The sequence below is a fragment of the Apium graveolens genome, chromosome 1 (assembly GCF_009905375.1).
Source record: "Apium graveolens cultivar Ventura chromosome 1, ASM990537v1, whole genome shotgun sequence".
NCBI classification, from domain to species: domain Eukaryota; kingdom Viridiplantae; phylum Streptophyta; class Magnoliopsida; order Apiales; family Apiaceae; genus Apium; species Apium graveolens.
Genome location: NC_133647.1, coordinates 133046635 through 133073112, shown reverse-complemented (window position 1 = coordinate 133073112; position 26478 = coordinate 133046635). Strand labels below are relative to the sequence as shown.

The 26478-nt window shown below is 35.6% G+C and overlaps 1 protein-coding gene across 1 annotated transcript; it reads left to right on the top strand.

Moving 5' to 3' along the window:
- The first annotated feature begins 2424 nt into the window (after nucleotides 1-2424).
- Nucleotides 2425-2856, top strand: LOC141706695 (uncharacterized). The gene has a single exon (XM_074509497.1). The coding sequence runs from the start codon at nucleotides 2425-2427 to the stop codon at nucleotides 2854-2856; it is 432 nt and encodes a 143-aa protein (XP_074365598.1).
- Nucleotides 2857-26478: the final 23622 nt, after the last annotated feature.

The window sequence follows — 26478 nt, the reverse complement described above, 5'->3', positions numbered from 1 at the left end:
CAACCATCTGAAGCTACTGAATCAAGGAAGCAAGTTGAAGAACAGAAGAAATCTCCAAGAAAGAAAGAATTGGCTAAAAGAACAAAAAGGAAACTGGATATTGTTGACAAGGAATTGGAATATCAATTTCCTAAGGAACCCACACTAGCCACAACTCAAACATCAAAGCCCTCTGTGGTATTTAAAGATATAAGGGTGGTGGATCCCTACATGAATATTCATGATGAACCTATTGTGCCCAAGGATGAGCCAATAGAATGGGATAACATACCAATTCCTGACTTCAGTCTACCAATCCTTAGCAAGCCAAAAAGAACAAAGTCAAGGGCAGTCAAGAAAGTGAAGCTGTCACCTCTCAAATCCAAATCTGTAGTTAAAGCTCAACCCAAAGTCAACAAGGGAGACTACTTGTACTTGTATGACATCAAAGAATTTTCTGATCTAAACCTCTATCTGGATGAACTGGATGAAGTGAGGGGAATTGATGTATACAGAAACCTACCTGAAAGGGTAGTGTTCAAGTACAAAGAAGGAAGGGAGACTCAGTGGCCACTTCACAGGATTCTTCAAGAGAGCCAAGCTGTACTGATTAAAGTTTATTCATCCTTCAAGAAGAACTTTGGATTCAATGTCACTGCAAGAAGACTAGTATTGAAGAAGATTGAAGAACTAAGGAGTGTTAGAGCTAAAGATGCACTCCCAAAGACTCTAATCATCCCATACACAGGGAGAAGAGTGCATCTAAGGCCCTACTGGCTGATGGAGTTCATGGATGACAAAGGTGTGAGAAGATTCTTCAGATTAGAAGACCAATTGAGCATCTCTAGCAATGAGACTCTCTTAGAAATGCAAGAAAAGCTAAATCTCTCAGAATCTGATGAACTGGAATTCCACAGGCAGCTCCAAAATCAGATTGATAAAAACAACAGAAAGCTTGGAAGAAGATCCAAACCTTCAAGGAACTAGATAAATTTGCTCAGGCTAAAGGAGCATCTTGAAAATGACTGTGAGCCAAACTTTGTACATTTTGATTATTTGAAGCACTTTCAGTATTATCTACTTTTCTTTAAAGCTGTATGTTTAGGATGTTTTGTTATCATCAAGTATCTCTTAATTTATGGCTACAATTCCAGTAGACATAAATTGGGGGAGATTGTTGTGCATATGTTGTGTACTTGATGCTTTCACAAACAAAACACCTAATTAGATTTTACTTAGTGAAATAATGTAGCACTCGACAGATAAGAATTTTAGTCCCGACGGATAAATCTTTATAGTCCCGACGGAAAAATGATTTATTATCCATCGAGTGAGTAGCTTATATAATAATGAGTCTGTAGCACATTTCTGCATACACCTTTGTATAGATTCTGTAGTAGCATATAAGTCATGCTGACTTTAACTAGATATGCAGAATAGGTTGATTAATTATAAATAGATGATGTCTTGTAACTCTGCATAAGTGAAATGAAGTCAAGTGCCTGATTGCTACCCGACGGATAATCTACAAAGCACCCGACGGATGATCAACAATCCGATGGATGATCATTAACTCGACGGATGATCATGAACCTAACGGATAAAGAATTCAAACATCAGTTGACAGTGACAACTGGTCACATGCGTCGAGATGTATGCAAATGGAATGAGGAAGCCTATTAACTAGGTAATAGAGAACAAAGTAGCAAAGCATAAAAACTGATAGTTTTTATAATGATTCTATCTTTTGACTTTGTAATCTTGGTAATATATAAACCAAGAAGTAGCAAATAGAAACTAAGATCTGAGATACAAAAAAAAGTGAGAAACATTTGTAAGCAAAATTATTAGCATTTCTCTGTATTCTCAGTAGTTCAAATTTGGTAGCAGCTGTGAGCATTCTTGCACACAGAGTTCTCTCGATATAATATATATCTCTGGTGGAATTGTTTAAATCCACCAGAAAGTTTTTAAAGACTCTTGTTTTTAATTACTTATGTTTTGATTCACTTAAGTTTTTATTCCGTATTGTGCTAATCAAAACATTTATATTTGTATTCGAGTTTGAACATTTTTATTTTAAGAAAAAGGTTCAAGAATTCCATTCAACCCCCCTTTTGTAATTCTTGCTATATTGTTAAGGGACTAACAGAAATTATTCTCCAAAAGAAACACGATATAGTTTTCTTATGTGAGACGTTGTGTAAGCAAGATACTGTGGATAAAGTTAATAATATAATCAGAATTGAAGGAGCTATTTCTGTAGATGTACAGGGGTGGAGTGGAGGTGTTGCTTTATTCTGGAAGAAACAAGACGAGGTGCACCTCCTGTCCTATAGTAGGAATGACGTAGATGTTGTGGTAGATATAAGAGGGCTGAGAAAATTTAGACTGACTGGGGTATACGATACATGAAGCTTAATTAAGAGTTTGAAGGCTCAGCCGATGCTTCCATGGTGCCTAGTTGGGGATATGAACAATATTGTCAAACATGAAGATAAACGAGGTGGGCACCCTTATCGAATGTGGATGATTCATGGATTTCAGGAGGTTCTAGATGAATGTGAGTTAAATGATCTTGAGTTGATAGAGTATCCATATACTTGGGAACGAGGTCATGGTACAGCGAATTGGGCGGAGATAAAATTAGACAGGGTTCTGGTAAGTAAAGAGTTTTCGAGTATATTCGCAGAGGTTAAGCTAACAAACCTGGGAATCAATACTTTTGATCACAGTCCGATCTTTCTAGAGCCAGTTAAGGTAGTTTTTTCAGCTGGTATTAAAGCTTTTAGATTTGAAAATGCGTGGTTGCTTTTAGATTGTCGCGGAAGTTTGGTTTCATTCCCAAGGTTGTTCTTTACAAGACAAGATAAGTGAATGTATGTAGGTGTTGAAAATATGGGGGAATGAAATCACAGGGAGCTTTAAATCAAGAATCGACTAGTGCAAAAATACCATGAAGAGAGTTAAAGGAAGAAAAGACAATGATTCAGTGAAGAAATATAAAGAAGCCTCAGACATGTTAAATGGAATTTACAATCAGAAAGAAGTTTTTTGGAGACAGAGAAGCAAGCAACTATGGCTTCGAGAGGGAGATCAAAACAGCAAGTATTTTCATGCTACTGCAAAAAATCGCAGAAGCACTAATCAGATTGATTTTCTTACTAATGATGAAGGTCGAGAGGTAGGATGCGATACTGGACTTAAAGATCTGATGGTGGATTACTTCACAAACCTATTTGACACTTCTCAAGTTGAATGGAATGTAGTTTTTGAAGAAGTATCGAGTCAAATTAGTCAAGCTCAGAATGAAATTATCTTAACGAGGGTAGAGGCAAGTGAAGTTAAAAAAGTTCTGTTTAGTATGCACCCTGACAAGTCTCCAGGCCCAGACGGTATGAGCCTGGGATTTTATCAAAAATACTAGGGTATAGTTGGAGGAGATATAGTGGAGCTTGTTTGGAACTTTTTTACAAGTGGAGACTTGAGGGAGGGAATATGTGACACAAATATTGCTTTTATCCCGAAGAAAAAGAATCCCATGAACATGATGGACTTGCGTCCCATATCTTTATGCAATGTGACCTATAAAGTGATAACGAATGTGTTGGCTAATAAATTGAAACTTGTTCTCTCTGGTTTGATCTCGGAAACTCGAAGTGCATTTATCCCTAAAAGGCTGATTACAGATAATATTATGGTTTCATAAGAGGTAATGCACTATATGAAACGTAAAACTCAAGGTAAAACGGGGTTGATGGCTTTGAAATTGGATATGAGTAAGTCTTACGATATGGTGGAATGGGATTTCTTGAGTGGAATGTTGAAACAGATGGGTTTTGTAGATCAATCAATTCGGTTGTTTATGACATGTGTTCGCTCAACTAGATATCAGATATGTCATGCAGGAAGAATTTTTGGCTCTATAGTTCCTAAGTGTAACGCCTGGGAAATTACGCTCATGTTTAAAATAAATTATTTGTTTTAATCAGTTATTTATGTACAACTAGCTATAAAACCCTAACTGTTACGTGATATGTGTGTTCTATATCGTCTGGATATTTTCAGGGTATTTTTCGGATATTTTATTTTGTATTTATAGCCTTCGTATCAAAAGTTATAAGACCTGAACCATGATTTTATAACTGATATTTCAAATATAATAATGGGCCTTATTTTTCATCAAACGGCTTGTACCATTGTGTTATTCTGAACATCTAGGTATTTTATAAATTTTCTCGTTTCGCGAAAAATGACTTTTCCGGGCCCCATTGGGTGTCAAAAACCCCACAAAAATCACATTTTTAATTTTATAAAATTATAGGACTTTCATTTATACCATTTCTTTGTATTTTTGAATTATTCACAATTTTTGGGAAATTTTGGCATATATATTGTATATATAAAATATTTAAAAATGAAATTTAAATGCTCAAAAATTATAAAAACTGGGCCCAAATCATAATATTAGATGTATAATTACGGCCTTAATTTTAATTAGGGGTATTATTTTTACTACTATAAATAACCTAATTTTTATTTATTAATTATTAATTAATCATAAAAATTCAGAAAATCAGCCAAAAATCCCCAAATTTCCAGAATTAGGCTTCTTGAGTTCTTGGATTAAAACATCGATTTCTACTTAATTTCGGCATCCAAATCGATCATGTAAGTACTCGTTGCAAAGCTTATTGAATTCTCTACAGGATTATGTAATCAATTTAATCGTTTAATTAGTCGAATTTGAGGTTGTAATTTTTGGATTTATTCTTGAATTCGGGTGTTGATAATCGTTGATTGTTAAATGTTATAGTTGTTACGAATGAATAGATCGTTGTTTTTGCAATCGATTGGCACCGAATTGGTCGAGTTTGGCTTTGATTTTGGTGTCGCCGAAAATTCGCCGCCGCGGCGTGCTTCGTTTTCCCTGCTTCGTTGTCGATGAAGGAAGGAGGAGGAAGGCAGGGAAGCTGTCGTGGGTGGCTATGGAACGAGAATCGCAGAAAAAACGAACCAAGCATCATGTTTTGTTGCCGGTTTTCATTCGCCTGAAAATCCACCGGCGTCGTTATCGGTGGGGCTGTTCTTGGTCTAACCGGAATCGACCCGGTTTCAACCCGGTGTTTGGCCCGGTTTCGATCCAAAAACACCAATCCCTTTCCCTAAAATGTGTTTTTGTGATTTAATTAATTACTTTTATTTTTGTAAATTAGAAATTAGTTTTTATAAATTATAAAATCAAATAAAAATCAGATTAAAAATCTGAAATATTTTGTAAATAATTTCTAAATAATTTTCTTAATTTAGAAATTCGAAATATAATTATTTAATTATTTATCTATTTATTTATGTAATTATTTATTTATTTATTATTTATTAATTAATTATTTAATAAATGAGATTAAATAATTAGATCGATTAATTCGATTATTGGTTCAATAATTAATCAATTTAAGCGAGTGACTCGTAATTGTTGGAGTTGCGTTTCAAATTTTAGGAATTCGGAGTACGAGTATCGATTTATTTATCTACTTACATCTAGATTACGTAATAATTATTCATAGTGAATAATTATTTAAAGTTGAACAATCTAATCGAATAATTTGTAATAAATTGTATTTAAATCCGAAAATTAGGGAATAATTATTTTAAATTATAATAATTCATAATTAATTATTGTCTTAATTAATTATTAATTATTATTTATTTAGTTAATTAATCAAATAATTTTCAATAAATCATAATAAATTTATTTTAATTCCAAAAATTATAGAAAGATCATTTTTAATTCTGATTTATCCCAAATAATTATTTAAAAAATATTTTTAGGGTTTAAAAATTAGTAATAATTTTTTATATTGAATAATAAATTGATTTATCTCTGTTTAATTGATATTAATTGAACCGTTTATCAGATTTGAGCGAAACGAAAGCCCTTTGACTCACAAAAATGATTTGTTTTCATTAAAAATAATATTAAAACTTAATTTCTTTTAGAAACTAGTTGAATTTTGATATTTATTTGATTATAAGTCTTATCGCGTGTAGAGACGAGTCTGAAAAATAGGAAACGAGTCAGATAATGATCGGTTAGGCGAACGGCGAGTCGATTTCAATTCTAAAAATTATTTTAAACCTAAAATGACTATGTGACCTATGTGTTTATGTGTATTATGTGGTTAATTGAGTTATATATGCTATTAAATAGTAAAAGAGTCAATAATACGCACATGGGTAGACAATAGGAGCTATGTGAAGTCAGTTCGAGACGCGATGAGAATACAAGATGACTAAATTAGTCTATTTCTTTGACAGAAGCAAAGCTAGCAAGGCAAGTCGAGCCGGTGATAGATAATGGTGAAGTACTTGGAGTGAATCGCGTGAAAGGCAAGTTTTTCCCCTATTATAATTTCGGAATAGTGACATTTCTTTAGATTCTTATCACACTTGCATTTTTTTGATTCCTATTCATAAACACTGATACACAATTACTATTCCTTTGTTCATATTTAATTTCGATTCTTGATTTCTCCTTTTTCCTTGAATTCTCTATTCATATTCTAATAGTTACACATACATGTTGAGTTTATACTTGATCCTCAGGACCGGGATATAACCGGATCCTTGAGATGGGCCAAAGAGCATGGGTACCTGACTGGATCTATATAGCGAGATATAGATCTGCACTGTATCCTAGCTGATCAACAGGGTATAGGTGCGAACTTGTGTCCAGTTTAGTTCATTTGTATTCGCCGATAATGGCCTTCATTTTTTTCTCGCGGGGTTATATCTTTGCAGATGTAACCAGGTTACCGGTTCATTTAATTTACACTAACACTATTTATATTTTGTGGACCTGTTGAGAAATTTTTGGCTCATCCCTTTCTTGTTGTTATTCACCTTATTTTTTCAGTTAAGAAGGAAAATGAAACCTATCAGGACCCGAGTGGTAAAGAAGCGAGTCAAGCCGCGGGACCCTCTCATACCCAAGATGTTGATTCCAATTCAGGAAAAAAGCTTTGAGTTGCCTGTGTAGGTGGAGTGTAGATAGTTAATGTGTGTGTTTGAATAAAAAAATGAACTTAGTTTAAAACTGGTTAGACAATGGTTTGTAATTAAGAAAATTGTTAGATTTTAAATTTGGTTTGTAATAAAGTTAGTCAGTGGTTCTTGTTTTCATACTTCAACCTAGAAAGATCCTGGTTAGTGTTAAAAGGGTTTAGATATATTTCTGCTTTATCATTATGCATGTTGTACAGGTTTGGTGACTAGCTAGTAACCCCCAGACTTATACCCCGGGTCTGGAGGGCGTTACACTAAGTGTGGCATTAGGCAAGGTGACCCGATTTCTTCTTACCTTTTTCTTATTTGTTTGGAGGCTCTCTCCATTCTAATCAAAGAATATGAGAAAAGGAAATAGGTGAATGGTATTCAAGTGGCAAGAGGTGCTCCATGCTTAACCCATATGTTCTTTGTAGATGATACATATATTTATTGTAAAGCAAAAGAGAATAAGGCAGATCATGATCATTAATTTACTACAGATTTTTGAGTGCTCATCAGGCAAAAAGATCAACATTGATAAATCATCCACTTTCTTTAGCCGTAATACTGACCAAGGAGTGAAAAACGTAATATGTTCAATGATGCAGTTCAGAGAAGCAGATGCTAACACAACCTATCTTGGTCTTCCTAATACGATTGGGCGGAATAAATCAGTGGTATTGGGTTTCTTGAAAGACTGAATGCAAGAGAGGGTGCAAGGATGGGATAAGAAGTGTCTATCAAGAGGAGGAAAAGAGTTAATGTTAAAATCAGTTACACAGATCCTTCCAATCTATGCTATGAGTATGTTTTTTCTTCCATAACAGATGTGCATTGATCTAGAGAGGATTGTGAACAAGTTTTGGTGGAAAGGCTCGAAAGGCAATAAGGGTGTGTATTGGATGCAATAAGATCGAATGTGTACCAAAAAGTTTGAAGGAGGCATAAGATTTCGAAAGCTTCAAGATTTCAATATAGCTCTTCTTGACAAGGATGGAGGTTAAATGTTAAAACAGATAGCCTAGTCGCGAGAGTATACAAAGCCAGATATTACCCTGGAGGATCTTTTTTAACGGCCAAAGTAGGGAATAATCCCAGTTATATTTGGCGTTCAATTATGGAAGCTCAATTTCTGTTAAAGCAAGGTGCTGTCCGTCGAGTCGGTAGTGGCACTACCATTGACATAATACAAGATTCGTGGTTACCTGGTGATGATCCTTTCGTCCACATGGATAGTGAAGCGATAAGAAATAAAACTGTTGATACGTTGATGGTGCCAAACCAGAATGCTTGAGATGTTGATTTAATAAATGACGTTTTCGTAGAAAGGGATGTGCAGCTAATCTTATCCATTCCCTTACGGCTTTCAGAAACAGACAACTGGTTCTGGAAATAGGAGAAGCTCGGTCACTATTCAGTTAAGTCAGCGTATGTAGCTATTCGATAAACACAAAATAATAGCAATACGGTTGATAACTTTCCCTGGAAGAAAGTCTGGAACATGAAGATCCCTTTGCAGGTGAAATATTTTATTTGGAGAGCTATTAAGAATATACTGCCTACGAAGGATCAATTGATAACTAAAAGAGTGTCAGTGGTTGACAAATGCCCTGTCTGTAATAACGAGATCGAAACGATTTATCACTCTTTAGTTTCATGTAGTTTTGCTCAATAATGTTGGAGAGCTTCAAAACTGAGAAATATGGAGGATGATCAGCCAAGCTTCAGTGGATGGATGTCTATAGCTTTTCAGATGTGCAGCAACAAGGAGATTTAGGAAGCAATTATGCTATATTGGTCGCTTTGGAGAAACATGAATGAGGTAGTGTGGAATCAGCGTGAAAGAGAGTACTTAGAAGTCTGCAGATCAGCAAAGACTCTACTTAACCAATGGAAGAACACTCAGGATAAGTTGTTTGACAATTTTCCTGGTTTTATGAACCAGGAAGACGGCAAAGAGTGTTGGGAACACCTACAGGAAGGAACGGTTAGGATCAATGTTGATGTAGCGATTTTTGAGTCTTCTAGTTCATATTGTCTGTCCATGGTACCTCAAAACCATGAAGGTGCATGGATAAATGCTAGTGCGAGTTGCAGGTACATTCGAATGGCTCTAAAACTAGCTGAAGCGTTGAGCATTAAGGAAGCCTTGAGTTGGATCAAAAACAAGATTTCTTCTCTGGTTATAATCGAGATAGATTGTTAACGGTGGTTCAGGTGATTAGATGTTCTACTTTGAAACTTTCGTATCTTAGGAGAGTAGTAGATGATTGTAAAGCTTTACTTAGTGATCTTAAAAATCTTCTTGTGACGTTGAATTTTGTTAAACGTTCAGCGAACAAAGTGGCTCACTTCCGAGCGAGACAAAACAGTTTGGTGGCTGATCGTATATGGAATGGGGATTGTGTTTACCCTGAGTTCCACCATGTACTGAGAAATGATTTGATTTAATAAATTCCATATTTTCGGCAAACAAAAAGTTTCCTGCTATAATTCAATAAACTCACCTCTCTCAAATTACAAGCATTTCTCATTTTCCTCCATTCAGGACTCACCTTCTTTCGTATCATCACTCTCTTCTCCTTGTTACTTTTCCTTCTTTTTTTATACTTTTTGTATCTTTACTATTATCTTGATATTGTTACTTTTATATTTTAATGACATTTTTGGAAATGGATTTTTTATTGGCTGGGGTTGATTTAACGTGTATTTTTGTTTGTTTTTATTAGTTCACAAGTTTGAGTTTGAAGTTTTAGATTATATATCTATACTAATCTCTACTAATTTATACTGATAATAAGTAAAACGGTTAAAATATTAACAAATATCATGAAAAAACCCTTCTATAACACTATGAGCTATTAGTGTGACCGATTCCTTAACATGGTATCAAAACCCAGGCTGGAAGAGTATTCAAGTTTGGTCCCTCCCACTCCCAATATTTCTCATAATTTATCATGGACACAAAAGAAAAATTAATGCCTCAAAGATGGGTGTTGGCGATCCACTTTTCGACCCATAAATGGTCTTTCGAGTGATGGTAGTGTTAGAATATTAATATAAGATCCTGAAAAGTGTCTTGCACTAAAACCTTGAGGTTTTAGGGTGATTTGAACCTTAACAAAAATTAATGGTTTTAACCCTTTGGGACGCCTTACAAATTGGATTGTGCTCTTCTCTATGCTACTTTAATCCGCGCAAACTTCTCTCATCCACTCGAGTAAGGAAATCTTTTTACTCTCTTTGATTTTCAATTATGTCCATTAAAAGTTAATTATGATATAGTATGTAACTGATGTATGTGCCTCTCATGATTTGAATTTATCTACAAGTATATTTTAATTCTCGGTTGTACTTGTTGCATAATAAAAACAAAGGTTGTGATTATATTTAATGCTTGGGCTATTGAGTTTCGGGTTTTAATGGTTGTGCTTCTGATCGAGACTAACAATCCTCACAAGATGCCTACGTATCTCTTTATTGTAGATAATCAAGCCAAAAATGTAGTTCTAGATTGAAGGGTAGAGCCCTTTATATTAATATTGGGTCTACGGTTAGACTAGGGTTGGGAGATATGGTGGAAAACTCTCCTACTTAGATGGTAAGTAGGACTCCTCAAACCGTAGATTCTAGATTCTTCCTTAGATGAGTATATTTCCATGTGAAATGTTATTGGTGTTGCAGTAGACCATGTTTTTAGGTGAGCTCGGTGGGCCTATCAGGTAGATGATTTTGGGCATGGACGTCATGACATATCTTCGGTCGCGGTCATCATAGTTTACTCGGACTATCAAGACCAATATTGGGTCGTGATCCTGATGACCTACTTTGGGCCGTGCCGTCATGACCTAATTTGGGTCGTGGTTGCCACGACCATATTTGGTCGTGGCCTTCACGGAATTTGATCAGTCAACTTTATGACATAATTAATTAAACATTAATTATGTCTTCATAAATTATTTTTCATCCACAACATTTTCCCCATAGTTTTTAGGAAAATTTCTTGAGTTTTCGTAGAAGTTATAATGGTCTAAACGCGATTTGGGGGTTGTTTCGTCCCTTTATGGGTTCGGTCGTATTGCGAAGTGTGGAACGACCTACACATTTTCTTTCACACTATTGGGCCACCACTGTAATAACCCCATTTTTTGGAAATATTTGAAACCCTGATGAATAGTAACTTTTTGCTGATGATGCTGATTAAGGAAAATTATCAGACCACTATATAGGAAAACTGTTATGGAAATTCCGAGATCGTATTAGTATTCTATAAAGTAAATGAGTGTATGTAAAGGTCGTCAGAATTCGGATTCGAACACTTTGGATTTTTCCGAAAATTCACCAGATACCGAAAGGATTAAGTATAAGGTAACATAATTAAAAGGATTTTTATTTAAGGATTATTGCAGAGGATCATTAAAGAAATATAAGATATTAATAAAGGTTTCGGGAAGCCCAAGTAATAAGATCCCGAATATGATCCCTCAAACAATTAACAAGAACGAGAGTTAGGAGAACTGTAAAACACATACGCGACCAAGAGACAAGCTTGTTCAAGAAGCCAAGGGGCTATGATATTATCAAACTATGGGATTTTGACAAGTGGCAACTAGGTGATGTAATGATGGTGAGATAAGCAAGGTTAGTTATATATTTTGTGAGATTCATTTGTAGCCAAGTGAATTAACTTTGGTTTAAACCAAGGTTAATCTTCACCAAAGCAACAAAAACCACACAAATCATTTAAGCAAACTAGAAACATTTTCACTTCACTTCTTCTTCCCTTGCTCGGACCAAAACCTGAGCAGCAACTTCAAACTACCATATCTCCTTCAATACTCACTTAAATATTATGTTCTATATCTCTTTGGGAAGGTATGAAAATTTCCTACAACTCTTGTTCATAAGTTTCGTCCAAAGAAGTATGGTAAGACCCTCATTTGTACAGTTATTTCAATCGGACTTTTAGAAACTTCAAAATATAACTTTGTGTTTTCTTGATTGTTTGTGAGATCCAAACTTGTATAAGGATTGATCAAGGTTTTAAGGATCCCTAGAAACTTTTTACTCACAAATTAAGGTATAAAAACTTCTTGACCTTTAGTACTAAGCTTGATTGTTTGAGTTTTTAGATGTATTGGTAAATGTATAGTTAGATCCATGCTTATTAGTGTTTTTGTGAAGTTGTGTTGATTTTAAATGGTGGATTTGTAGTTGATTAAATGAGTGAGTAAAATCTTGGAGTGTGGACTGATTTTGAAGTGCTTTAAGTTGTATTTGTTGTGTTATTGATTGTTGGAGGATGGGAGTGAATTGGTGAGGAATTAGAGTAGTTTAAAATTTGATAATCGCGTCAACATAGCCGTCGTAATGACCAATTTACCTTAGACTATTTTTGTACTTAGATTTAGGACCCGTGAACTCACTTTAAGATTCTGTCATTTTCAATTTTTAGATAGTTCATGTTACGAGCTTCGTTTTGATATGTCGTTCGCCTAAATCCGAGTTACGAGCGAGGAGAAATGACTGTTTTAAGTAACGACGTTTCAAGAGCGAACCCCGGAACCTCGAGTAACTTTGAGAGCGTAATTAAGGCCCTTAAATGATTAATCAAAACACAAAATATTTATGTGAAGTGAATTAGGAAGTTATTAAAGTACTCGCGAAAGAGTCACCTTAAAAAGTTAATCGGTTAATTTTATAAAAATGGTAGAGCCGAGGGTACTCGAGTGACTAATATAAATCGTTAAGCGCAGAAGCGAACGTTAGAGTCTAAGGGGATAAAGTCAAGTTTCTTAAGCGACCATGGTCTAATTCCGGCTTATATTTTTGTTCATAGGTTACCATACCCACTCTAAGCTTAAGCCTACCCTGGAACACTCATGAAAGTTTTCTACCCGTATAACTATTGTTGTGATGTATATATATATATGCATTATCTTGTTATAAGTGCGTGATTCTTATTAGAAAATCTTGTGATATATTGAAACATGTTGATATGATATATATATGCATGCCTTAGGAGTCCAGCATTCGGTCAACAAGTAAAACCGACTGTTCTCCTCTACATGTAGAAAAATGTGGGGTCGTACTACTACGTCTGATCATCGTAAGTGGTCTTCTTGGCGCAGCAAACTTCTGAAATGAGTTCATCATCCAGTTTGGATATTTCTGCAACACTACCCAGAGCACTTCGATAGAAAGGCTACGGCTGGGCGATTGTTGAGTGTTGGCAGGTTCGAGTTTTCAAAATGATGTTTTCATCAAATGAAGTATCTCGTAACTTCATTTCATTTTGATGATATTTCAAAGATTGATTCTATTTAAGTTTTATCTTGTAGTCTCATCTATGTGGTGAACTTTTGAAATTGATTATACCTTGAACGGTGGAAGTTCAAGTAGTATTCGAAAAAGATATAAGTATATTGGAGTATCTTGTAACTTCATCTTTCCAACTTATATCTAGTAAATGATTATCTTATACATGACAAAGATTTTTAGAAAAATGTTGAGATAAGGGAAGATATATGAGATCACCTTGCAACGATATTGTAATACAATTATAGAATGGAACTCTGTGTATATGATGCACGACATATAATTTCAAAGTTTTTGAAAAGTATATCTATGTTGAATTTTTTTCGACTTCGTCGCGTTAAGATATCAAACTTGGTTCATTTTTGCTTGACCAATACTTTCATGAGTACTACGTGAATGCTCATATATTGTTAATTATTAAACATGTTATTTTGGCGGGCTTGTTGCTCACCCTTTCTTTATTCTATCATCACACAACAACAGCTAGACAAGATGAACAAGACCAAGCTCCCAATTCGCGAGCATATAGTAAACGTTCCGTAGTTTCCTGTAGGCGTTGAAGCCGTTGTACCTGAGGTAGGAACTACCAATAGGCTAGGCTTTCAACCCTTGTTGTTCTATACTTATTTATATTTATAAAGTGTAATAATGGCAAATGATATGTAATTCATTCAGAAACTCTTTTGAGGTGTAATGACTTACAATTATGGAATTAAATGACTCGTTCTATTTTTAGTATTCATCTATGAGACTATAACTTGTGGTGTGTGTGTGTGTATGTTGTGGGGTCAAAATACACAGTTGTTGGTTGTTTATTAAGATTAAGTTTTATGAAAGGAAATGGAACTCGTGACAACCTCGATCCCCGACCCCGGATTTGGGGGTGTTAAAGAAATGGTATCAAAGCTAAGCGTTATAAACCTCAGAAATGATGCGTCGTTAAAATAATAAATTCACTAAGATAATAAGAACTCTTTCCAAGTTCATAGTCGGACTACCTAACGTAATACTGACAGTTATAACCCTTACGGGAAACCTTATGAATATCGTGATAGTAGCATAGTTCATTATTGTATATGGTAGCGGGACTTCGAACCTTGAGGTTCATGAGCAACAAAATGATGATGTTTTACTGCATGTTAAATATCAGATTGTTAATCCGATAGAGCACCCTAATGAGGGACCGGATAATGCTTATGTTAAGGATGTAGCAGTTGAGGAGGTTGTCCTAGAAGATATTGTTGCTGAGGAGGATCCCGAGGAGGGTCCTGACAAGACTGAAAATTTGATCGCTGAGGAATTGATGACCGTAGTCAGGGCGACAACAAGAGATAGGAATTGTGGGTTACTACCATAGGTTCGTTCAAAATTTTACAAAGATCCCATCCCCTTTAGCACGGCTTACTCGTAAGACTGAGAAGTTCGAATGGACAGAGGAATGTGAGGACAGCTTCCAAGAACTGAAGAAAAGATTGGTCCCGACCCATGCGTTGGCGTTTCCCGAGGTAAAAAGGAGATTTTGTGATTTATAGTGACGCTTCGCACAAGGGATTAGGGTGCGTACTTTTGCAGCACGGTAAAGTAATCGCATATGCGTCAAGATAATTAAGGGAATAAAAAATTTGATATCCCACCCATGATCTTGGGCTCACGGCAATAGTTTTGCCCTAAAAAAATTGGAGGCACTACTTGTATGGAGAGAAGTGCGAGATTTACACAAACCATAAGAGCTCAAGTATACTTTATCGCAGAAAGAGCTCAACATGCGCCAGGGGAGGTGGTTAGAGCTAATCAATAATTACAATTATGAAATTCTTTATCATCGAGAGAAACCAATATGGTGGATAATGTGACGACTGAGAATTTTGCGACGTAATTAAGTCAATAAAGTATGCTTTATGTGATGTGATTATAATTATGTGGTAAAGTGTTGATTAATTGTCTTTGCTGTATATTAGAATCTAGGAGCGTAAGTAAAAACGTTCCAATTTAAAGAGTCAGCTTAGGAGTTAAGCTGTGTTGTCGGGCCGTCAGGTAGAACGGAACCCGTCCTAATAAGGATTTAAAGAATGTAAAATATGAATTATGTGTGATGGAGTGAAATGAATGCTTAAATAAAGTATTTCGTCCTAAGTGACGTGTCGGTCTATAATGTTAATGAAAAGCATAGTCGAAACGCTGAGCGTCGAGCCGTCAGGCTGAACGTGACTCGGTACGCGTAGATAAGGGTAAAGAATAAAGAAAGACCAATTCTCTGATCAAACCTGAGTTGTTATGTGATCGTATATGTGTGATTTCTTGTCTTTGTACATGACTATGTGCTCTGTGCCATTATTATGAATTTAAATGAATTATTTGATTTAAATAAAGGTTTATTTAACCTTCGCGCATTTTTATAAAATTATCTGAGTAAGATAAAAACATGGGATTTGTTTTGTTATCTTCGTAATAGTCCTAGAGACTTTTTAAAAATGATGAATGGATTTATTTGGTGGTCATTGTATTTTAAATTAATTTTATGTAGAAAAATGTTATTATTAAGGCGAGCTTGCGAAATTCATATAAAATCAACCTTTCGCTCAAAAGTTTATTATGAGTAATGGTTGGAAAGCTAATTTTGAGATCTACGTATTAAAATTGTCATTTATAATAATTTTTGACTTTCCGAGAGAGATATATTTTATATTTGATTTTTATTATATTTGAGTAAAAAGAAAGGATCAAATAAGCATAAAAGGGATTTAGTAGATTACTAAATTGCCCTTGACTTTGATTATTTATAAACTCATTCCCCCCCTTTTTCTTTTCTTTCCCGTGCACCCCATTCTCCCCTTCTCTCTTTCTTTTTCACACTCTCTCGGCTACTCTCTCTCTCTCTCTCTCTCTCTCTCTCTCTCTCTCTCTCTCTCGGCTCCCTCCATCTCTCTTCTCTCTCTCTCTCTTGCATGCAACACGCAATCTTCACTCAAACTCAAAGATATTTCTCTCTATAGTTTCTATTTCCGGTATACTTCTCAAATTCCATTTGCATATGAGTATTTGTGTAAGTGTTTTGGTGATCATCTCTATGGTTGTGTTCAAGGAAATTGATTTCTGGATAAAAGACTATAAGAGTAAATTCAAGAAGATTATGTGGTTTAAAACTCAAGAGGAGACCCGTTGCGGGCTCTCTTAAGTTCGACCACCACCGGCTATGATCCAAGGAGAGCCGGTGGAGTTTTAATGATGTGTTAATATGATTTTTAAGCCTTGCATGTTTGTTTTTCTTGAAAGATCAAAAAGGGTTTTTGGCATTTCCTTTAAAAATTGAGTATGTGATTGAAAATGGATGGTTTTGATTATTGATGTATGTGTAAGTCATTTGATTTTTAAGAAATCAAAATTTAAGGTTGCATGTTGGGTTATAATTCGGCTTTGTACTAATTAAAAAGGGGAATTGGATTTGATGGCTTGATCTTAGTGTTAACTAAGCGTATTTAGCATAGAAAGTGATTGCATGTTAGTTTTAAAGAAGAACAAGTAGTGCGTGTCATTGTTTGATCCTTGAGATTGTAAAATATGATTTAGCCGAATGAAAAATGGGTTTAGAAGAGATTGATTTAATGATTAAATAAATGCATGCATGTTGATTGAATGATTTGATTAAGGCTTGAGTCATTAGGTGACGTTTGGTTTTGTGCTTCGGAAATCTTGATGAACATGAATTGAATGACTAAGATAAGGTTTAAAACAAGTTGGAAATGTGATATAAAACTTTGCATGTCAAAATTGATCCTTGCATGTGTGATTTATTGAAAAACCCGAATGGGTCATATGGTTAAAAGAGAATTAAGTGGATTTTATGAGAATATGTGCTAATTACTAATAAGAACTTGGTTGCATGACATTGATTGGAATATGCTTGTAATCGAAGTTGATAATTAAAAGAGGGTGTTGAATTTTGATTCATAAATGAATATGATTCGAATTTTTGAACAAAAGAATAAAAGCGTAATTGCGGAAAGACTCTTGTAATATACTTACCAAAGGAGTTTATTGTGTTTGATTATATGAAAATGAATTTGAGTATACGTGGTTGTGTTTTATGTGTATGGCCGAATGGAATATAAGTAGAAAAGTGAATGAATTGGTTCCAATACCTTGCTAAGTAATTGCATGTGAAATTCTAGGAGATAGGTCACTTATTTGTGGTTGTTGTGGTTCGAATTAAAAGATAAAAGAAAAGGAAATAAAGTGGTTTGTTGTCAAAGAACTCTAAGTGACAGTTATGGTCGCAAAAGATTTAGTCATGAATAAATCATGTACTCGTAAAAGCTACACCAGTATGATTTAAGTTAATTGTTGAGTATATATATAAAGGTGTAAAGGTTAAAGTTAAAGTATATGATGTGTGATGTGCTATGTGCTTATGTGTATAAGCTGTACTCGTATATTAAGTCAAGAGTATAATCGAGCTATCGTATTGAGTGATCGTTCCAGGGAACGAGAGTTGATAACTGATTAAGATTTTGGTTGTATTGTAGATTCGGAGCGTGAGTGCATTCAGGCTAGGAAAGGAAAGGGTATACTTGGTGGCAGTAGTTCAACCTTCAGGAAAGCAAATTCAGGCAAGTAACTCTCTTTACTTGTGAAAATGGTTATAGAGAGGTTATTGTTCATACCATATAGAGTATGGAACTGTTTGAGATATTCCGTTTTGATCTTGATAAACTGTTATTTATAGGCTTACTGATTCAACCCCTTTGGTAACCCGTCTGTTCTGTTCAAGTTATTTATAAATCCATGAACTGTTATAAACCCTATAATTACCTTTGCGAACGCCATATAGTGATACCTTATTTCTTGATCACCATATTTCCTACTGATCCCTGAAACAGATATTGATCCTTCCAATTTAAGTACCATGTTATCCCTAATTTAAAACCCCTAAGAATTGTTCCTTGCTTATCTTTGAATCACTCCCCGAACTTTCTTTTCTTGAAATTTGACATAAGAATGAGTTTCGACTCGAAAGAGTCCGAATGATTTCATATTCTTGGTAATGATAAAATGAATTTAGAAAACCTGTCTTTTTCTAAACTCAAGGTTTTCCAAACGAATTCATGATGGATTGGATTGGGACGTAAGAGGCTAGTGGGACTAGTCCAGTCATGGTAAGAGGCTAGCGGGGGTAGTCCAACTTAAGGCTGAAATTATGCCGATTGGTACCTTAAAGAACGGATGGAGGTCGGTACGGGCTGATCACCCGTATTAAAACGAAATGGAAAGATAAAAGTGATCCAATCAAGGGTTCTAATTGATTATTTAAAAGGGAACGGGAACTTTCTGTTCAGTAAATTGATTCTTGAAAATGAAAATGGTTTATATTGTTTTGAAAAGAGTTGATTGTGTTAACATGGAGCTTAAAGCTGGAGAACCCTGATTTTAATCTGTTGATCATAAAAAAATTTGATTCCAATAGTGAAACACTGTTGCTTTCCTCTTTTTGAAAGATCTATTCTGATCCTTTAATGATTTGTGATGAATGTCGGCTTTCATCCTGCATTAAGCCTTGTTCCTTGAAAGCCCCACATTATCCTTCATAACCTTTCCTTAACCCAAAAGCTGGAAATCTGCCACCTAGAACAAATAAAGTAGAATGCCCTGAGTTTGGTAAAGTATATTGTGGATTTGATAACGTAGAACTGCTTTATAGTTACTTGCTGAGTTTTATACTCATATGTTTTGTTTTAATCTAACCATGGCAGTTAAGCAAGACGATGGCCAGGCTTAGGCGCACTGTTCGTAAGAGCATACCTGGTGGTCCCTATCGTGTTGAGGGCTTCCGGTTGCCAGAGCAGGTAGTGTTATTTCTGAGTGAGCAAGCGCTTAGAAGGAAAATTGTAAAGATACAATGGGTTATCTTTCGGTTCCAAGCCAGAATCGATTATGTTTATTTAATAATATTTTGGGGTTGTAATTTATATTTTATGATTGGTAGTTATAATTTTGTCTCATACATTATCCTGTTTGATCCTGTTAGTAGTTAATCAGGGTTTATGCTCATTTAATTATTATATTAAAGGTGTGTGGGTCGTCATATCCTAACCCCGAGTTTGAGGGCGTCACAGGTTGGTATCAGTGTTACATGATCTAGTCCCTGAGACAAGTTAGGAATAAAAAGGGGTATTTTGGTCATATGTATATCGCGAGAGAGTTCGACTCATATAGAGTTGAGTTAGACTATTAGTTATAGTCTAAGGAAAATGTGTAATAGTGAAGTGGAAACTAGAGTTAGGGCGTGACTTAGCTAGAAGCTTTATTTAACCTTAACGTTGTTTCTTGGTTGTTGTTTTGTGTTTTCTCTCAGGATCCGAGTAGTGGTAGTGACTCAGACTCAGAGATTAGTTTGACCGGTACCCTAGTGGACCCCATTCCACCCTCTCCAGAGGAGCCTGTGTATGTTAGTTCAGACCCAGAGGAGGACCCTTCTGAGAGTAGTGAGATCCCTATGCAGATTTCACCCTTGAGGCCAGATTCAGAGACCCCTGCCCCTGAGCCAGAGTCTGAGATGCCTAAGACTGTACCTGTCAGTGTTGGTGGCAAGTTAGCCCAGGATCGAGACTTTGTTTATTCCCGCATTCCTGAGTTGGGAGCTTTGGTGGATAGGCTAATTCGAGACTCTTGGCAGAGGACTTCAGTAGTGATGGAGGAGTGGAGAGCCATGATTCAATTGGTGGAGCAGGTTGCCAGGAGGAGAATTTGAGGTTATACTAGGAATGGATTGGTTGTCAGACCATGAAGCACAAATAGAATGTAAAAGTAAGAAGGTGAAGTTAAGAACCAAGGATGGTGAGGAAGTGATATTCAAAGGGAAGAGACAAGAGAAGAAATTCCTAACGGCTATTGAGACAAGGAGATTGATACAACAAGGATACGAAGTTTATTTGGCTCATATCATGGATGTGGAGAAAGAATCCGTAAGGATCGAGGATATTCCGATAGTAAAAGATTTTCCGGATGTGTTTCCTGATGAATTTCCTGGACTACCTCCAGAAAGAGAGATCGAGTTTATGATTGATTTGGCTCCTGGAACGGAACCAGTATCAAAAGCTCCATATCGTATGGCGCCAATTGAGATGGAGGAATTGGCCGCTCCGTTGCAAGATTTGTTGGATAAAGGAGTAATCCGAACGAGTGTATCCCCATAGGGCACACCGATGTTGTTTGTAAAGAAAAAGGATGGAAGTATGAGGTTATGCATTGATTATCGCGAACTGAATAAACTGACGATTAAGAATAAGTACCCTCTACCGCGAATTGATGGCTTGTTTGCTCACCTAAAAGGAGCTTCGTGTTTCTCCAAGATTGATTTAAGATCTGGGTATCATCAATTAAAGATTAAAGTGTAAGATATACCCAAGACTGCGTTTCGAACGAGATATGGGCACTATGAGTTTTTGGTAATGGCATTTGGTTTGAAGAATACGCCAGCGACATTTATGGATCTTATGAATAGAGTGTTCAAGCAATATTTGGATAAGTTCGTTATTGTGTATCGACGATATACTGATTTATTCCAAGACGGAAGGAGATCATAAGGAGCATTTGAGGATTTCCTTGGAAATTCTGAGAAAAGAGAAGATGTACGCTAAGTTTTCAAAATGTGAATTTTGGATAAAGGAAGTGCAATTTCTTGGTCATGTAGTTAATAAAGAAGGAATCAAAGTGGACCCAGCCAAGATAGAAGCTATAATGAATTGGGAAAGACCCAAGACTCCTACGGAAGTCAAAAGTTTTCTGGGATTAGCCGGATATTATAGGAGACTTGTGCAAGAGTTTTCTAAGATTGTTGTCCCATTAACGAAGTTGACAAGGAAGAACGAGAAGTTTGTCTGGACGGAAAAGTGCGAGGAAAGTTTTCAAGAGTTAAAGAAGAGGTTGGTAACCGCCCCAATATTAGTATTACCAGATGAAAAAGTGGAATTTGTGATATTCAGTGATGCTTCGTATAAAGGACTTGGATGTGTGTTAATGCAACATGGGAAGGTAATAGCATATGCGTCAAGGCAACTCAAGCCGCACGAGCAAAAGTATCCAACGCTTGATTTGGAATTGGCAGCAATTGTGTTTGCCCTTAAGATTTGGAGGCAATATTTATATGGGGAAAAGTGCGAGATTTACACAGATCATAAGAGTTTAAAGTATATCTTTAATCAGAAGGAATTAAATATGAGACAAAGAAGGTGGTTGGAATTGATCAAGGATTATGATTTTGCGATAAACTATCATCCTGGAAAGGCAAATGTGGTAGCAGACGCTTTAAGTCGCAAGGAAAGATTGAATATGTTAACGTCATCAGAAGAATTGATCAAGGATTTTGAAAAGATGGAAATAGAGGTGCAGACTCCAGAATTTGGAGGTGTAGCTATATATGCGATGTCATTTCAACCCGAAATTTTGGAAAAGATTCGATGCTGTCAAGAGCAAGTGATGAATCGCGAAAAGGATAAGTTGACGGGAGAAGAAATTAAAGCTCAAAAGGATGGAAAAGGAATATACCGTGTTAACTCACGTATTTGGATACCTAATGTCGTGAAACTAAATCACGAGATTTTGCAAGAAACGCATAACTCGAGATTTTCGATTCACCCTAGAAGTACGAAAATGTACCAAGATTTAAAAGAAAGTTATTGGTGGCCAAACATGAAGAAGGAAATTGCGAAATGGATAAGTAAATGTTATACGTGCCAAAGAGTCAAAGCAGAACATCAAAGGCTGAGCGGATTGCTCCAGCCACTGGATGTACCTGAATGGAAATGAGAGCATATAGCGATGGATTTCGTGGTGGGATTACCTAAAACCAAGACTAATCATGATGCGATTTGGGTGGTAATCGATTGGTTGACAAAGTCAGCACATTTCTTGCCAATAAATGAAAGGTTTTCGTTAGAAAAGTTGGTCAAATTGTATTTGGATGAGATTGTGATACGTCACGGAGTTCTTGTATCTATCGTGTCTGATAGAGATCTAAGGTTTAACTTGAGATTTTGGCGAAAATTCCATGATCATTTGGGAACTAAGTTGAAAATGAGTACGGCATATCATCCGCAGACAGACGGACAAAGTGAAAGGACAATTCAGACGATTGAAGATATGTTGCGAACCTGCGCAATAGATTTCAAAGGAAATTGGGACGATCATTTGCCATTGATTGAGTTTTCCTACAATAACAGTTATCACGCGAGTATTGGCATGCCACCTTATGAAGCATTGTATGGAAGAAAATGTAGGTCCCTACATATTGGGACGAAGTTGGTGAGTGCAAATTAATTGGCCCAGAGCTAGTTCAAAAAACAAAGGAAAAGGTAGAAATGATTTGAAAGAGATTAATTGCAGCTCAAGATCGACAAGCAAAGTACGCAAATCAAGAACGAAAAGATGTGTAATTCGAATCTGGAGACAAGGTCTTATTAAAGATATCTCCTTGGAAGGGTTTAACCCGATTTGGAAAGAAAGGGAAGTTGAGTCCTAGGTATATTGGACCATTTGAAGTATTGCGACGAGTTGGGAAAGTGGCATATGAGTTGGCGCTACCTCCGCAAATGCAACATCTGCACAATGTATTTCATGTATCTCTTCTGAAAAAGTATAATGCTAATGCGAGCCATGTGATTGAGTTGGAGCCAGTGGAAATCCAACCAGATTTGTCTTATATGGAACAACCAGTGCGAATTTTGGACCAAAAAGAGAGGACACTCAGAAATAAAGTTGTACCTCTAGTTAGAGTATTATGGAGAAATTGCTTAGTTGAAGAATCGACTTGGGAATTAGAAAGCGAAATGAAAGAAAAGTATCCCCATCTATTTGCTTAGATTAGATTCTAGGGACAAAATCCTTTTAAGGAGGGTAGATTGTGACGACTGAGAATTTTGCGACGTAATTAAGTCAATAAAGTATGCTTTATGTGATGTGATTATAATTATGTGGTAAAGTGTTGATTAATTGTCTTTGTTGTATATTAGAATCTAGGAGCTTAAGTAAAAATGTTCCAATTTAAAGAGTCAGCTTAGGAGTTAAGCTGTGTTGTCGGGCCGTCAGGTAGAACGAAACCCGTCCTAATAAGGATTTAAAGAATGTAAAATGTGAATTATGTGTGATGGAGTGAAATGAATGCTTAAATAAAGTATTTCGTCCTAAGTGACGTGTCGGTCTATAATGTTAATGAAAAGCGTAATCGAAACGCTGAGCGTCGGGCCGTCAGGCTGAACGTGACCCGGTATGCGTAGATAAGGGTAAAGAATAAAGAAAGAAAAATTCTCTGATCAGACCTGAGTTGTTATGTGATTGTATATGTGTGATTGCTTGTCTGTGTGCATGACTATGTGCTCTGTGCCATTATTATGAATTTAAATGAATTATTTGATTTAAATAAAGGTTTATTTAACCTTCGCGCATTTTTATAAAATTATCTGAGTAAGATAAAAACATGGGATTTGTTTTGTTATCTTCGTAATAGTCCTAGAGACTTTTTAAAAATGATGAATGGATTTATTTGGTGGTCATTGTATTTTAAATTAATTTTATGTAGAAAAATGTTATTATTAAGGCGAGCTTGCGAAATTCATATAAAATCAACCTTTCGCTCAAAAGTTTATTATGAGTAATGGTTGGAAAGCTAATTTTGAGATCTACGTATTAAAATTGTCATTTATAATAATTTTTGACTTTCCGAGAGAGATATATTTTATATTTAATTTTTATTATATTTGAGTAAAAAGAAAGGATCAAATAAGCATAAAAGGGATTTAGTAGATTACTAAATTGCCCTTGACTTTGATTATTTATAAACTCATTCCCCCCCTTTTTCTTTTCTTTCCCGTGCACCCCATTCTCCCCTTCTCTCTTTCTTTTTCACACTCTCTCGGCTACTCTCTCTCTCTCTCTCTCTCTCTCTCTCTCTCTCTCTCTCTCTCTCTCTCTCTCTCTCTCTCTCTCTCTCTCTCTCTCTCTCTCTCTCTCTCTCTCTCTCTCTCGGCTCCCTCCATCTCTCTTCTCTCTCTCTCTCTTGCATGCAACACGCAATCTTCACTCAAACTCAAAGATATTTCTCTCTATAGTTTCTATTTCCGGTATACTTCTCAAATTCCATTTGCATATGAGTATTTGTGTAAGTGTTTTGGTGATCATCTCTATGGTTGTGTTCAAGGAAATTGATTTCTGGATAAAAGACTATAAGAGTAAATTCAAGAAGATTATGTGGTTTAAAACTCAAGAGGAGACCCGTTGCGGGCTCTCTTAAGTTCGACCACCACCGGCTATGATCCAAGGAGAGCCGGTGGAGTTTTAATGATGTGTTAATATGATTTTTAAGCCTTGCATGTTTGTTTTTCTTGAAAGATCAAAAAGGGTTTTTGGCATTTCCTTTAAAAATTGAGTATGTGATTGAAAATGGATGGTTTTGATTATTGATGTATGTGTAAGTCATTTGATTTTTAAGAAATCAAAATTTAAGGTTGCATGTTGGGTTATAATTCGGCTTTGTACTAATTAAAAAGGGGAATTGGATTTGATGGCTTGATCTTAGTGTTAACTAAGCGTATTTAGCATAGAAAGTGATTGCATGTTAGTTTTAAAGAAGAACAAGTAGTGCGTGTCATTGTTTGATCCTTGAGATTGTAAAATATGATTTAGCCGAATGAAAAATGGGTTTAGAAGAGATTGATTTAATGATTAAATAAATGCATGCATGTTGATTGAATGATTTGATTAAGGCTTGAGTCATTAGGTGACGTTTGGTTTTGTGCTTCGGAAATCTTGATGAACATGAATTGAATGACTAAGATAAGGTTTAAAACAAGTTGGAAATGTGATATAAAACTTTGCATGTCAAAATTGATCCTTGCATGTGTGATTTATTGAAAAACCCGAATGGGTCATATGGTTAAAAGAGAATTAAGTGGATTTTATGAGAATATGTGCTAATTACTAATAAGAACTTGGTTGCATGACATTGATTGGAATATGCTTGTAATCGAAGTTGATAATTAAAAGAGGGTGTTGAATTTTGATTCATAAATGAATATGATTCGAATTTTTGAACAAAAGAATAAAAGCGTAATTGCGGAAAGACTCTTGTAATATACTTACCAAAGGAGTTTATTGTGTTTGATTATATGAAAATGAATTTGAGTATACGTGGTTGTGTTTTATGTGTATGGCCGAATGGAATATAAGTAGAAAAGTGAATGAATTGGTTCCAATACCTTGCTAAGTAATTGCATGTGAAATTCTAGGAGATAGGTCACTTATTTGTGGTTGTTGTGGTTCGAATTAAAAGATAAAAGAAAAGGAAATAAAGTGGTTTGTTGTCAAAGAACTCTAAGTGACAGTTATGGTCGCAAAAGATTTAGTCATGAATAAATCATGTACTCGTAAAAGCTACACCAGTATGATTTAAGTTAATTGTTGAGTATATATATAAAGGTGTAAAGGTTAAAGTTAAAGTATATGATGTGTGATGTGCTATGTGCTTATGTGTATAAGCTGTACTCGTATATTAAGTCAAGAGTATAATCGAGCTATCGTATTGAGTGATCGTTCCAGGGAACGAGAGTTGATAACTGATTAAGATTTTGGTTGTATTGTAGATTCGGAGCGTGAGTGCATTCAGGCTAGGAAAGGAAAGGGTATACTTGGTGGCAGTAGTTCAACCTTCAGGAAAGCAAATTCAGGCAAGTAACTCTCTTTACTTGTGAAAATGGTTATAGAGAGGTTATTGTTCATACCATATAGAGTATGGAACTGTTTGAGATATTCCGTTTTGATCTTGATAAACTGTTATTTATAGGCTTACTGATTCAACCCCTTTGGTAACCCGTCTGTTCTGTTCAAGTTATTTATAAAGCCATGAACTGTTATAAACCCTATAATTACCTTTGCGAACGCCATATAGTGATACCTTATTTCTTGATCACCATATTTCCTACTGATCCCTGAAACAGATATTGATCCTTCCAATTTAAGTACCATGTTATCCCTAATTTAAAACCCCTAAGAATTGTTCCTTGCTTATCTTTGAATCACTCCCCGAACTTTCTTTTCTTGAAATTTGACATAAGAATGAGTTTCGACTCGAAAGAGTCCGAATGATTT